At 37.6% G+C, this 15,895-nt stretch overlaps 1 protein-coding gene across 1 annotated transcript; it reads right to left on the bottom strand.

The window, feature by feature from the left end:
• Positions 1 to 37: 37 nt before the first annotated feature.
• LOC111321462 (KRR1 small subunit processome component homolog) lies at positions 38 to 14,414 on the bottom strand. The gene is made up of 12 exons (XM_088734666.1): positions 14,341 to 14,414; positions 14,217 to 14,252; positions 13,778 to 13,944; positions 12,692 to 12,826; positions 11,000 to 11,125; positions 8,702 to 8,785; positions 7,799 to 7,855; positions 7,443 to 7,607; positions 5,906 to 5,983; positions 3,026 to 3,125; positions 1,695 to 1,750; positions 38 to 799 (listed from the first exon to the last, which is right to left on the bottom strand). The coding sequence occupies exons 1-12, from the start codon at positions 14,378 to 14,380 to the stop codon at positions 734 to 736; spliced, it is 1,110 nt and encodes a 369-aa protein (XP_088590792.1). The 5' UTR covers positions 14,381 to 14,414; the 3' UTR covers positions 38 to 733.
• Positions 14,415 to 15,895: the final 1,481 nt, after the last annotated feature.

The raw sequence follows: 15,895 nt of genomic DNA, 5'->3' as shown, positions 1-15,895 counted from the left end.
TGAAGATTAAACTACCAGTTAAAGGTAAAAAAAAAAATACAGAAGTTAAAGAAATTTATTTGAACATGATTTCATAATACCTGCTCATTGCCACAGTCTTGAATTCAAGACAACAAATAGTTTCTGTTTGTTCCAGTAAGTTACAAATTAAATGAAGTAATCACTTAAAAAATGAAAGGTCCTCATAAACTCTACATTAAACTGCTGTTACATCCATTCTACTTATTGTAAAGCTACCAATTTATGGTCTCCACTCATCTTGATAGCATATGTTGTAGTTCAATTTTATCCTTGGTTCAAATTTTATTTTCCTTTGTTTCAAACTCATTATCATACATTAACATGACCGAGAACAAAGGAAAATAAAATTTGAACCAAGTATAAAATTGAACTACAACACATACAACATTTACAAAAAAGTTACAATGCTGTAACAAAATGGAACTGAAGAGGAAGGATTGCATTTCATCTAAAATAAAAGAATAAAGACAGTGCATTGAATTCAGTAAAACTGAACAGTCATGTAGAACATTGTCTTTGGTCCTCATCACACAGCCTCTTATCCCATGACATGAACACTATGGAATTTGCAAGTTGTCACATTCTTCTCAAATGTTAAAGAGATGACCTTGACTGCCAAGTCGTTTGAGGGAAAATGCCTCACACACCATAGTAGGCTACAGCACCCTTCTTGGGGCCAGAGGACTTCATGCATGTCCCTTTCCTTGAATTATTAGCCTTTGACCTTTTTCCTTTTTGTAGGAGCTACTGTTTTGCTTGGCTCAGCAACTTTTCTTTTCTGTCATGAAAAAAGTCAAGAGAGATGAAAAGAAAATATTAAAATTATACACAGGCAATTGTATGCAGGGCTGTGGTCTAGCAGCACCTAGTGGCCCCTGACGCCTTAGTTTTGCTCTTGGGTGACTCAGGAATCTTAGCTTTTTCATAAAAAGCATATGCTGGGCACCCTGGATTTCACAGTTTCAGAGCACTGGGCTCCCTTCAATTTTTCTTAGAGCACAGCCTCGGTATGCTCAAAAGGTTATATCATACAAATGCTCAACTCCTGTTTACGAGTTAAACAACTGCAATTTATAATGAAGTGACAACATTCACACAGATGTAACTATTATGAATTTGAATTTGTTTATCATACACAACATTTTAAACATAACTATTTAGCAAATAAACCCCTTTGAGTGGATAGTATGTGGGCTGATAATGTCTGCAGCTGAAAGATTGTCCAAAAAATAAATATTTGGCAGAGAAGAGAAGCTTCAAGGGCAAATGTAAAATTTTGATGTCTAACCCAAGGACATTATCAGCCAACATACCAGCAAGCCAGAAGGGGGTTTATTTATTTATAACCCTCCCAATAATTTTTGCAGCACACGTTGACAGCAAATTTTGTTGAATTTTTTGTCCTATCTAATATAAGGCAGCATTTGAGATCACCTTTTTTATCTGCTAGCACTGGACTCCACAAAACAAGTTTGTTTTTCATCCAAGTAAAGTAATAATGATGAAAAGGTGAAACTTTTACCCTGTTTTTTTTTTTTGAATGACTTAGTATCTTTTCGACAGGGGTTATTTCGTGATAACTGTCCAGTGATTTTGCACCACGTGATGATGCAAAATAGCTGATAGAATTCTGTGAAAATAGTTGTATCTATATATAATTGTAATCATCTCACCTGTGAATTCTTTATCTTCTTTTTGAAAGCCTCCACATCCACTCTGTTGTCATTTTCTGCAATCAGGATTTCATCAATAAATCAGGACATATGGATTTATCAAAAAGGAAATCATTGATTAGCTTAAAAAATTGTACCACAAAGTTTGGCTGTTTAATTACTTGAAGAGTGACTCACTTTGCGCCAAACTTTTTACTTAACGCTTAAAGTGTTACTTCACCTTTGGGAATTTTACCCAGAGGGACAAAAACATTGGATTTACCTCCATTGTTTTCATTACAGTACTTCATGTATTTCCACTTGAGACTATCATGAGACTTGATAATGACATGAAGCAACCTCAAAATGTCATCAAAATATTTTTTGAACAGTTTATAAGTTTTCAGAAGTTTCTCTGTATTTCAATAATGTTCTAGCATTGAACTTTGCAATCAAATCGTGATTTAAAAAACAGAAAAACCTTTTTAAGGAAAAATAGACAGACCAATAATACTAGTAGTTACTTTTTTTCTTCAGTGGAAGTCTATTATTAAGACCACTGTCAATGAGTGATGACTAGTTAGGTTGAAAAAGTTACAAAATAAACATACAGCAAGACTATCAAAAGTCAATTTGTTTGGGACAAAAAGAGGGGATATTTTAACTTACGATTTCAAAATGAGAAACTTGTCTTAGCTTGCAGACAGGCTCTCATTATGACTGCCGCAATACAAGCATTTCTTTACCTAAGAGAAAGTCTGAGTCCTTGAGTATGGCAAGCCAGCAAGATGTTAACCTGCTTGCAAATGTCTCCTTATTTCTTTTGTTCCTTGTCCACATGCAACAGAGGGAATGGGAGATGCCTGCATGCAGGGTAGTGAGAGGTCTGGCTAGGGGGTACGGCACAAATAATGAGATTATTAGACCCCCGGCAGACCTCTCCTTGACTTGTATTTATTTATTTATTTATTTATTTAATCTTTATTTAAACACGATCGATTCATCAGCCTATAAAAATACATATCACATACGCTAAGATATTTAAAATTAAAACTACAAACTATAACACTAAAGCTGTTTTCCGTGAATGCCATGCGTTAGACTCAAAGAATGTCATTGATCTTGCGTTTAAATAACCCCAGAGACTCTGTGTTCCTTATATCGCGTGGTAGACTGTTCCATAATGTGGCACCATTATAGCTAAAGCTTTTTCTGTATTAATTAGTGCGCGGTAGTGGAATATTAAGCTCATTTACAGAGTCCCTGAGGTCTTGAGGGCCTGCTTGCAGGCTAAACCTGTCTATATTTCTAGGTCTGGGTTCTAATGTACATGTACAGCCTGAAGATCCAACCTTTCTTCTTAATTTCTTTATTAGGTTTTTCCTCAACTGGTGGAATAAATGCCTGCTCTCTCTGAGCTTTACGCTTTTCTTCGGCAGCCACTTGACGGTTCTGTTGATGAAAAATGGAATAAGGATTGATTTAAAATTCTAACAACCAACAAAAGTAAAATCTACCTACAAAAGTCACCCTTGAGACAGAAAAGAAATTAGGCTATTGCAGAGAAGTAACAATTACAAGGGTAAGAAGTAACAACAAACCTTTTTCTTCCAAAGTTAATTATAAAATTAATGTTTTCTATTTTCAGGGTTCTCATTAATTTATAGAGCAGATGGCTTGCTTCATGAAGCAGACAGTTTACACCAATTTATTTTCATTACTCTTTACAACTCACACATAAATTATGTCAAGAAAAGTAGGTGGCTCAGAAATCGAAGCAGCCGGTTCTTGAGCTGGCGGCCAGCACTTAATGAGAACCCTGATTTTCCATTAAATGTATGCCATATAGAAAGTGAACCTGATTGAAATTCATCACGTAAGGGAAACTTAAGATAAAGGTCACAGTAGAAAATGGTCAACAACAACAACAACAACAAAAGACAGTGAATGCATCAGCTTGCACTAAGCATGCCTCCAGTTTTGGAGACATTATTTCCTCTTTAGTGAGATAAAATCAACAAGCACTTTCATGAAATTTTCAGCTTGTACAGCTTGCTCAGAGTATGCTTCAAGTTTTGGAAACATTATTTTCTCTTTAGTGAGTTAGAGTCAACAAGCGCTTTCATGAAATTTTCAGCCTGTGCAGCTCGCCCAGAGTATGCCTCAAGTTTTTGAAACATTATTTTCTCTATAGTGAAATAAAGTCAACAAGTGTTTTAGCTTGTGCAATTGGCAATGTATTTTGATAGAAAAACTGTTTGTCTGTCAGCGATTAACCATCATCACCTCTAGGAGTGACCAGTAGGAAATATTTCATCATAACATCGATACATTTCTTGAGAAAAAGGCGATGGGAAAAAATATCAACTGGGAAATATTGGTCGATTTAACAGCAAATTCTCAAATTACAGGAAAAGTATGGAAGACAGTGAATGGAATTGCAATTTAGATGTTGAGAATGAAAGGTTGTTGGTGAGAAGTCATTCCAGAAGTCAAAACAATCTTAAGCTCACAGTTATCTTTCAAAGTGGAGGTGAATATTGGTAGATATTAACTGACACTGAGGTGAATAAATGTTTCAGTATATACCACAAAGAAACCAAAGAAATTCATTTATTTTTGTCAATTTACCAAATAATAATAATATTGTAAATCAAACTGTTGATGCATGATTTTGTCTCGTTAGCTGCTCAGAGGTGAACAGAACTGGCTAGTTGCTCTCAAACCAGCCAATCAGCATATGCGAAAAGCACTACTCAGTGTGGTATATACTGTTATTATATAGATACTGATGAAATACCAGGATTTCTCCTTTTACTAAATAATCATATCTTCACTGTGTACAGTGAAGATACTATTTTTTATCTTTCACGTGTGAGGATATTGGTGTGGCCATGGTTACCAACATAATTACCCAATTGCTGTTTCAAAAATGAATAAAAAATTTGTCTTTTATGTGGAAATTTCATCAGTATCTATATAATAAACAGAACATTACATGGCCGCTTGGGGATACGAATTTTATCTTCTCCTGCTGAAAGTATCTCTCACGAGTGAGCACAGCGAACGAGTGAGAGATACTTTCAGCAGGAGAAGATAAAATTCGTATCCCCGCGTGGCCATATAATATCCTCTATTTGTCATGGAGAGCTGGCTATTCACAGGCAGCCCAAGCTCTCTTTGAGAACCACACAAGGAACACAATTTGCATATCGATTTATAAGGATTTGTATGGGATTTTCTACAAGATAGCCATAGAGATAGTTAAAAGTGAAAATATCAAATAAAAATGACTTACCTTATTCCATACGTGTATTGCTTGCCCCTGGTGTCGTTATTTTACCGATTTCACTTGATTTAATCGGTTTTTTTTTAATCCTGGTTTTCTCTTCTTAAAGAGAAGACAAGGCCGAACACTTCTGTCCAGACAGCCTCCCGAACGAAGTAAAAAATTCCAAGCTAAAATGTACCCACGGCCACAAATCTACCGCAGAATTCAAGGGGATAGGTTGACCTTTCATTTCAATTCTCTAGCCGCACAATCTCAGCCCTGCAATCGATGCCAGGCGGCTCTTCATGTCCTCAGTGAAACGTTAAAACATTTGTAGACATCTGAGTACTTTTTAAACACGACACAATGACCGTTGAAATTGGCTTGGTAACCTCGTCATGTTGGCAAACCAAGACTCGCGGGGGTACTAAACTTGAGGGGACCCCGGGTTTTACAAGAAGTTTTGTTGACAAGTTGAGGTCTAGTACCCCCTTCGTTCGGGAGGCTGTCTGGACAGAAGTGTTCGGCCTTGTCTTCTCTTTAAGAAGAGAAAACCAGGATTTAAAAAAACCGCTTAAATCAAGTGAAATTGGTAAAATAATGACACCAGGAGCAAGCAACACACGTATGGAATAAGGTAAGCCATTTTTATTTGATATTTTCACTTTTAACTATCTCTATGGCTATCTTGTAGAAAATCCCATACAAATCCTTATAAATCGATATGCAAATTGTGTTCCTTGTGTGGTTCTCAAAGAGAGCTTGGGCTGCCTGTGGGCTATTGTGGAGAAGTGAGAGCAAGTGGAGACTCAAATGTAACCATGTGATCCAGAATTGAGAGTAAAAGATTGAAGTTTATGCATATTATTATTATTATTATTATTATTATTATTATTATTAATTAATTAAGATTGAAGAACTGTACATGTAGGAACTATCATTATTCAGATGTACTCTGTACCTTCTTTTCCTGCTGAGCTTTCAGTCTCCTTTCTTTTTCTTGTAGAAAATATTCACCACTGGCTAACTGTTTATCAATCTAAAAGGAAAAAACAGATCATCAGAGCAAGTCAATGTGTCAATTAATGATAAACCAACTTAAACCAACTGGAATTATTATTTTGCTTTTCCCATATGCTTGTCTCATCAATTAGTCAAAAGTTACCTCAATGTTCTAAAAAAAAGTGCACTTTCATAAATACTTTCCCTCTAAAAACATCAAAAATAATCTTTGGTATGCTTCTAAGGTAAAGGTAAAATCTACCCTAAAATCAGCCAAGGGTCTGACATGTACAAGCTGCCAAAACTCAGCTCAATCTTTGTTGCATGAAGCAAGGAGATGGAATGCTAGTGGTTCTGTACAGGTCATCTCCCAATATTTTGTCAAACTTCCTTGGTAGTTCACAGGTACCCATCTACATTCTTGGGTCAAGGAGGCAATGTGTGAAAAAAGGTCTTGCCCAAGAACATAGCAAACTGACCTAACCAGTAACCTGTTAGCCTACGGAGCCAGGGCTCGAATTTAATTTTTGGATCACTAACCCTTCGGGTTAGTAGACATCTTTTTTACTAACCAAATTATAAAGTTTGGTATCCAAGCCCACAAGTTACGATATCTCAAATATTGAACATTTTTGTTAATGGCAACTAGGACAAGTAAAGAGTTGCTGAAATTGCACGATGACCTTAAAAACGTTGACAATTATGCACTTATTTTATTTCCCTCTCGTTTACCATAATTAAAGAACTCTGCATAATTCAATGCCAAGCTACCAGAACCTCATAAACAATAATTTTGATGCAAATATGGATTTGCAACATGGCAGATCCAATAAAGTTGTGTCCAGATTCCCACATTCGACACAAATTTGCATCCATGGCCTTAGCACTCAAAATGGCTGTAAAGCTCGATTCGATCTCAAAGACGGCAAGAACAAATAGTTTGAGACAGAAAACAAGCTAATGCAAGTAAATAACACATAAACTGTACCTAAAACATTATTTATTGTTTTCCATGTTTCATTCAAATTATTGACAGTTTTGAAATGTGAAAAAATAAAAAGATTAAGAAATAAGACAAAACAAATTGGTTCCTGAGCTAAACTCTGAACTTTATCTCCTTATAATTGATCTGAAAATTTCACTTTGGGTTCATAAAGTTACCAAGACTTTTAGGGAAAGGTACCCATATCCCAAACCCAGAACTTTCAACCCACAGTTCACTGCTAACCCTTAATGCTTTGCCCACAGCGTCTCCCTCATTAACATTCCTAACTAAATCCAAATTCTTCTGTCTTAGAGCAGGCCAAATTAAAGAAGGAAGGGAGGGGTCCCTGATAAGAAAAAGTAATACTCTGTAATACAAAACTTCCTGCTATGCCCCTGAATCTCCATAAAAAGTTTTTTAACCATGATACTTCCCCAGACATGATACAAGGTCATGTATAGGGAAGCAACCTCTTAGTAAGCATGATTTGAAGTAAAATTATTTGTGTTACCTTGCTCTCTGTTTGAGGCGGAGGGAATGGAGTATATTCCTTCTTCTTAAACTTGGCTTTCTTAACCTTCTTTGCAGTGGTCTGTCTAAACTTGGGCAAAAATCTGTCCCAAGATTCATTTTTCAACTCTGGATCTTTGGCTAACTCTCTCTTTATCATTAGTGTCTACGAGGAGAGAAAAGGGCCAGTTTAGGTTTAAAGGGACATCATTGTGACAAACTGTTCATTAAAATGTGACATAGTTTCCTTGAGAGCTTGGAAAGTCCTGTATTCTTAATTCTCAATCCTTAGTCCTGTGAACATGTAGCACCCATCCAGCATTTAAAACATTTCAGACAAAATTAATTTGCACACACCTTGATGTTATAAATCGGATGTATGTTCTTCATTGTGTCTTCCACCACTTTACGAACCTAATGAAAAATAAACATCACCACTTCACAATTACAGTTGTATAAATTTTAAGAAACAGATTGTCCTGTGATTTTATTTTTTTTATCCTAGTTTTTGACAGAAGCATACAACAACAAGAGGTATTGAGACCTCTCTTGGATGGGATTCCAGTCCAGTCCTGCTTATTCAACCCTTTACACCTTAAGATCAGTACATATATTCTCCATACTGTCCTCTCTACATTTCTTAATGCGCTGCCAAGGAGAATTTGTTTAACAATGGAGAACTTTTTTGGTTGGTGATCAATCTTCTATTCTCACGACCTGAACGTGTGATTCAGGGGTGACGTAGTAAGGAGAAATTACATGTTAGGGATTGAAGGGTCAATAAACACCTGCATTCTCTCAATCTGGGGCCCTCATGTAACCATTAGACCACTAGCACCATCTCTTCCAACCTTTAGGGTATAGACAGAAAAGGGATCAAGATTGTCCAGATTGAAATTAAACACCAGAAGTGATTAACATGTAACTTCTCCCTATAATACCCATGCACTATCCAGCAAAAGGTTATGAGAATACTCAACCTTATCAGGTAGAAGTTGTATCTTGATCTAACACTTAATTCTCCTTGTTAATTTACAAAGAAATGTGTGACAGATGGAGGGGAGAAGTAACAAACAGATCTTGGGAGTTACAGGGCGAAACTCAAATTGAATGTAATTCAAGTCTGTACCCTATTAAATTTTTCAAAACAAAAAGGTACTCCATTCTTATACACAAACTCAGAAACTTTTAAACTTCAAAAATGAGACAAAAAAATTAATAATTATTTTAATTCATTATCAACTAGGAAAATTCTTTTACCTGTTTAAGTCCTTTGTATGGACCAAGTGATGCCACAGTATTGCCTTGTACCATGATATAACATTGTGTGAGTAATTCAAGAGCCTTCAGAAGACAAATATTTTATTTTACATGTGAATCCTTTAAAATGAGACTATAAATCAAAATATAATTTATTTGGTAAATAGGTTAACTAATAAAAGAAAATCAAAACAGGCAATCATGGTCATTCAAGAGAAAAAATGAAGGTAAAGATGGAGAAGATTGAAATGAATAATTATTACAAATGGCAAAATTAATGAGGCACTTTTCAAGATACAGTTCCCAGATTGGTTTGTAACAGATAACTGCAGTGTTGTCATTAGGAGCCGGTAGGCGGTGGAAACCCGCTGGCTGTCAGGCCATTTTACGCTGCCTACTTTGTGACCAGAAATTTTGTAATATTGAGATTTGTCTTCCCAAGAAGTCTTTTTTTTGGAAATCTGAGGCTTACTGTGGTGATCATTCTCTTGTATAATTATATCTGATGTTATGGAAGAAAGAAAAACTAAAAACCTGTACACGAACTACTGTCAGTGCAAAAGCTATAAGTGGTGTTGACAGTTTACTTGAGTAATATAAATGTGTGACCGTCACGAAGCACGAAACCATCACAATTCACATGTGCATTGATGCTTCGAAAATTGAAAATGATGGCCAGCGAAGAAAGCGATCTCTTCACGATTGCTTGTCAAGTCAATCGAAGAAGACAAAATTTAGCGAAAAAGAGAGCCACCAAGATAAGAGGTAGTTTCGATCGCTGTCAAATATTATAATTATGAAGCTCCTGAAGCATTTAATACCACAGATAAACTGGCCTCAATTGTTAAAATACAGTCACTGTGGCAAATTATCGCTGATCCACTACATACTTTCAAAAGAGGTTTCAGAGGGTTGGAGAACGAAGTGTCTATAAAGATCTTTTTCACCTTGCTGAAAGTTGTGTCCATTCCACTCTTAAGATTTCAAAGGCAGGAAGATTTTCCTTTGTCGTAAACATGTACCGTTAAATAATTTAACTTCTCATAGGAAGATGTTCTTTCTAGTTCGGGACAGACAGACTTAAACTGCTTTTGTAGAATCGCAGAATAGAACACATAATTTACATCATCCGACAGGGACATGACAACAATTTTGAAGGAAAATTTTGTTCTTTTGTTTACGATTTCGACAGACACGCAAAGTTCTCCAATTTGAAATGTCGTTCCAACCATACACATGGCCATCAAAGTTGCTGCAAGATTGTTGGTTTTTTTTAGGATTTTGCAATGTTAGAAATGCTCACCAAATATGGACCTTTTGGAATACTTGTCATTAAACCCCTCAGACAATCCTAATATTAAAAAATAAAGGCGAAGTGTTCCGTGATTTTGCAAACCTTGCGTGAAGCTTTCGTCCAGAGGGTTTTTATAGCGAAAAACAGGAAATTGAATTTAACATCAGTGTCTAAAAATGCTACTCAAACATGCCCCAGAATGCTGGAAAACGCATCTCAGAAAGTTTCAAATTTCAAATCTTTCCAGGAGGACATGCTCCCAGATCCCCCAAGAGGGGTGTGTTGCACAGCCGCCTACTTCATTCAGATCAGACACCTATTACATTTTCTAGTGACAACCCTGTAACTAAAGATGAAATAAACAATTTTTAAAAATCGAGTTTCCAGATGGGATTTGAACCCACGACCCTCCGTGATCTAGTCGGATGCTCTAACCACTGAGCTACAGGAGACTCTATGGTGAGCAAGGGTCAATTAGTGGGTATTGACTGGAACCGCATCACGCGGCTACACAGCCAAACATCAGCTAGCGCATAGAAGCTCACTAACAGCATCACGCTGTCACATTAAAGCATCACATGCATTAAAGCATCACATGCAGCCAACCAGCCTCCAAAGTGAGCATGTAAAGATGAAATAAACAATTTTTAAATTGGGTTCAAATCCCATCTGGAAACTCGATTTTTAAAAATTGTTTATTTCATCTTTACATGCTCACTTTGGAGGCTGGTTGGCTGCATGTGATGCTTTAATGCATGTGATGCTTTAATGTGACAGCGTGATGCTGTTAGTGAGCTTCTATGCGCTAGCTGATGTTTGGCTGTGTAGCCGCATGATGCGGTTCCAGTCAATACCCACTAATTGACCCTTGCTCACCATAGAGTCTCCTGTAGCTCAGTGGTTAGAGCATCCGACTAGATCACGGAGGGTCGTGGGTTCAAATCCCATCTGGAAACTCGATTTTTAAAAACCCTGTAACTGGCTGAAAAAAACCTCTCACTGACCTTTAATGTAGCTCCATTTGGACCTAGCAGCCTTTGTCTTCTCTTCACAAACCTTTCTCGGTTACGAACAAGAGATCCTATCTTAATGATGTCACATGCAACATCATCTTCTAAAACACGCTGAGCCTGAAAAAAAAAAAGATTAAATCTTTATCTCAAAAACTCTAACTTACACAGCAGAGATCCCATTAATGCACAGGTGTGCATCTTATATGCACAAAAAATGAAAATGATGCACAGTTTTTGCCAATGTGCGTCCTCGGGACGCAGGAAAAAAGTTTCAACTAGTTAGTAGGGTCTGGTGGGTCCTACCCAAGAATCACTGTGATCATCATGGCAGGTCCTTTGACCTGCCATTCTGTCATGGTCAAGGGCATGTCTACTCTAAGGGTTTACTCAACATATTCGATATTTGAAAGAGGAAACCTGAAAGTGATACAGATCTGGGGGATGATACCCAAGTGAAAAAATGGTTGGTGTTAAGAAACATGAGCACACTTTAATCCAAAATTACGGCTCCATTAATTGCGTTAACATCTGGTCTTGGCTTTTGCCTCTCTGTTAGAAATTGTAAAATCATAATTATTTTTATTAGTAAAAGGAAGGAGACCCCTAAAAAGCTAAAAGGACCCCCAACTTTTTGGAACTGGTGGTCCCAAGGACCCTTAACTATCAAAACTAGTGGGAACTCCGCACAGATTGGTAAAGGTAAAGAATCCAATCCTACCGATGCATTGGCCAACTGCTGACTGTCAAATGACTGTTAAATGACTGTCAGCTGACTGTCAGTTGACTGTCAGCCAACACGTTGGCCACAGTTTATCCCTCTAGTGTACAAGATGTGTTGGTGGTGTGTTGGTGGTGCATCAGTGGTGTGTCGGCCAATGCATTGACCAATGTGTTGGTTGATCTTACCAACGCATCTGTAGTGTGTTGGTGGTGCATTGGTAGTGTATCAGCTGATGCGTTGGCCAACGCTTTGGAGGATCGGACTCTTTACCTTTACCCACAGGTTGACATTCAGAAGGAGAATTTGTTTAACAATCAATAGCTTCTTTAGTTGGTGATCATTTCAGTTATGTTTAAGACCTTGATGTTTGACTCAGGGGTAATAAAGTAAGGAGAAATTAGTCGCTGGTCACTCTTAGTGGTCAGAGGGTTTAAACCAGTCTAATGTCTCCTGGTTAGCTCAATTGGTTAGAGCGCCAGATTGTGTTGTGTGGGAGGTCGAGGGTTCAAGCCCCGGCCGGACCAATACTCATGGTCTTAAAAATAACTGAGGAGAATTTGCTACCTTTCTATAACATAAATGAAATGGATAGATATTCTAGTCTTCTCGGATAAGGACGAATAAAATGGAGGTCCCGTCTCCTGCAGGGTTAGGGGTAGGAGACGTTAATTTCCCACACATGAGATTACTGTGTGATGGATGTCCTCCGCTGGGGTGGGATGTGTGGGGGAAAAAGGTGAGGTTGTTACATGGACTAAAGCAGCCGCCAGAGGCGCCCGATAATGCTGACGTCCAATCTCAACCTTAGTAATGCTGTAGACCTTAGCAATTCAGCCTATGCTGCTATTAAGGTATCGAATCATTCACTTTCACTTTCTCTTTCACTTTCTCTTTCACTTTCTAATAATTCTTTTATACCATGTGATGATTAAAATATTAGTATCCCAACTGAGATCACACACCTGCTCAAATGGAACACTTCTTGCCATAAGTTTGATCATATCTCTGGCTTTGATGATGATATAAGGATCCCAAGTCTTCCGTGTTGTACTTACTGTCATGCTTCCTTCTATAACATCAAGCTGACACTTTAACCCCTGAAATGAAATGAAATAAATTAATTAATTATAGACTGTATGAAAATTAGTGGTAGCATATCCACAAAGTAGTTCTTGGTCTAGAGATTTCAAATCAAATTTGAATCTGAGTATTGGTTTTTGTTGATATCAGTATGCATTCATGTGTTCTCCATACCATTCTCTATACATTTCCTGAGATACTGACAAAGAGAATTTGTTTAACAATGAAGAGCTTCTTTAGTTGGTGATCATTTCATTTATTCTCATGACCTTAAAAAGTGTGATTCAGGGGTGATATTGTAAAGAGAAATTAGATGCTAGTCATTCATAATGATCAAAGGCTTAAACACGAAGGCACGCTATAAAAGGAGCCTTAGGTCCCACTGGACCATTTGTCAATCAACCGTCGTGTGATGTAGAACTCTTAGAGTCAAGTCAGCTTGAGCTACAGGTACTCCAAAGCAGTGAACAGCAGGCGTCCTCAAAATTGTTTTATGTTTTCATCACAATTCAAGAATTTTTGAGATTCGTATTTCCTTTCTCCAATGGAAACTGTCTTTATCTGTGGCAGTAAATTTGAGATCGAAGTAGGTGGTTCGCACGTTTCCTCATTGCCACCTTGCTGGTGGAAGTAAACAATAGATATTTCATTAGCTCCTTTTGTTCGTCTACCAGCATTTAAATTTGATCCGCACACGTCAACGGTGAGAGACAAATGAGCCTAGGTCTTCCCAGGGAAGACTTCCTTATATAGCGCGCCTTTGTGTTTAAGAGAGGGCAACCACAATACGCATTCAACTGACATGGTTGTCCATAAATTATTTTCCATAGCTGTCCCAACTACATGTGTTTAGCCCTGACAATTTTAAATAGGTCACCAGTGAACCCCATCAGAGCAAGACTGACAATTTATTTAGCACCGAAAGCTCATTGTTTAAATGTGTGTCTTGAGCATATTAGTAAACTTACAGATTCCTTCAACTTCTTTTCCACCAAAGGCCAGAACTCCCGCAGGTATTTTTCTCTATATTTAGGAAATAAAGTTGCGAACGAACTCTCCTCTATCATGCCATGAGGATTGTCTTCATTTGAGAATGGTTCGATTTTCCAATGGTCAATTCCCTCGTGATCCCAGGCTAAGAAAACATGGAACGAAAAGATCAACAAAAATATGCATCAGATGATTGATCGAAGAATCAATGACACCACAAAAACTATTGAAGCTGCAAACACTTAACGATCACGTTTTTACAACTTACAAGACGTCTTATCAAATTAAAGATGATTTGGGTCAAATCCTACACGAGAAATTTTCTGTCTCATAAGTTTGTTTTAGGTTAATCGAAGCGTGAATGCTGGTGAATGCTTTGAAGCTGCAATGCACGTGCATGAAAAACTATTGACTTACGTTTGTCTTTCCTGTAGTTTCTTTTCTTGCTGCCACCTTTCAAAAATATAAGGATACATAAATGTTTTCTAAAAAAATTTCTTTAAAATGCATGGTGATCTAGAGCAAGATTAAAAACTGTTACCCGTCTGTTCTGTTCCTGCTGACTCGCCGTCCGCCATCATTGCTAGTCTAACCTGGTTCCCAAACCCTCTCTAGTTTCTTTGGTCGTTAAAGCCCATGCTTCTAGGATGAAATTTAGACCAGACGCATACTTGCGTTCACTCCGGCTTTCTGTTGGAAAGAAACTTTGTTTTTTGTGCCTGCTTGGTTCACGATCACGTCTACATATACGATGAGATTTTCGTTTATGCTTCTATCGATTAACATTAGAAAGCTCAGATGATAGAGTTTTTTTCCCGATGAAAGGTTCACTCTCGATGAAATGTTCGCTCATAAAGAGCTCTCATAAGGTTCGCGGACTATCCCGTTCCAAAAACGCGCGACATCTTTTAGTGTGGGTCTACCGCGAACGCTGTGTGCATATTTTTATGCGTTTGTAGCGTATTATAAACAGTATCTCAGATACAATGAAATATATGAAGTTCATATATTTTGAACTGCGGTATTAGATACGTATGATGCACGATCCTCGCAGTAGACAGCGCTATTTAAGCAATAGCGAAAATCAGACCTGAAAAAAATCAGGCCTGTACGGGATTCGAACCACTGACCTCTGCGATTCTAGTGCAGCGCTCTACCAATTGAGCTAACAAGCCAACTGGGAGAAGGCCGTTAAGTTGATTCGTAATAAACCCGTGAAAGTGATAAATCAGATACAATGAAATATATGAAGTTCATATATTTTGAACTGCGGTATTAGATACGTATGATGCACGATCCTCGCAGTAGATAGCGCTATTTAAGCAATAGCGAAAATCAGACCTGAAAAAAATCAGGCCTGTACGGGATTCGAGCCACTGACCTCTGCGATACTAGTGCAGCGCTCTACCAATTGAGCTATTGCTTAAATAGCGCTATCTATTGCGAGGATCGTGCATCATACGTATCTAATACCACAGTTCAAAATATATGAACTTCATATATTTCATTGTATCTGATTTATCACTTTCACGGGTTTATTACGAATCAACTTAACGGCCTTCTCCCAGTTGGCTTGTTAGCTCAATTGGTAGAGCGCTGCACTAGTATCGCAGAGGTCAGTGGTTCGAATCCCGTACAGGCCTGATTTTTTTCAGGTCTGATTTTCGCTATTGCTTAAATAGCGCTATCTACTGCGAGGATCGTGCATCATACGTATCTAATACCGCTGTTCAAAATATATGAACTTCATATATTTCATTGTATCTGATTTATCACTTTCACGGGTTTATTACGAATCAACTTAACGGCCTGCTCCCAGTTGGCTTGTTAGCTCAATTGGTAGAGCGCTGCACTAGTATCGCAGAGGTCAGTGGTTCGAATCCCGTACAGGCCTGATTTTTTTCAGGTCTGATTTTCGCTATTGCTTAAATAGTGCTATCTACTGCGGGGATCGTGCATCATACGTATATACGGTATCTGTTGCAATATGCCATTGCATATTTAATTAGCCCATAATTGTTTAGTTATTTAGTCATTTATTCCCAGTACGCACCATTCTGTTGTTCACACTTGTAGATTGCGCCAAAAAATTTTTA

The sequence above is a fragment of the Stylophora pistillata genome, chromosome 10 (assembly GCF_964205215.1).
Source record: "Stylophora pistillata chromosome 10, jaStyPist1.2, whole genome shotgun sequence".
In the NCBI taxonomy this organism is placed as follows: domain Eukaryota; kingdom Metazoa; phylum Cnidaria; class Anthozoa; order Scleractinia; family Pocilloporidae; genus Stylophora; species Stylophora pistillata.
This window is presented reverse-complemented; position numbering and strand designations above follow the sequence as displayed.

Coding starts and splice junctions, on each gene's coding strand:
- LOC111321462 (XM_088734666.1), bottom strand. CDS start 14,380: ATGATGGCGGACGGCGAGTCAGCAGGAACAGAACAGACGG. Junction 7,856..8,701: donor CATACAAAGGACTTAAACAG/GTAAAAGAATTT, acceptor ATTTTTCATTAG/GTTCGTAAAGTGGTGGAAGA. Junction 7,608..7,798: donor ATCCGATTTATAACATCAAG/GTGTGTGCAAAT, acceptor CTCTCCTCGTAG/ACACTAATGATAAAGAGAGA.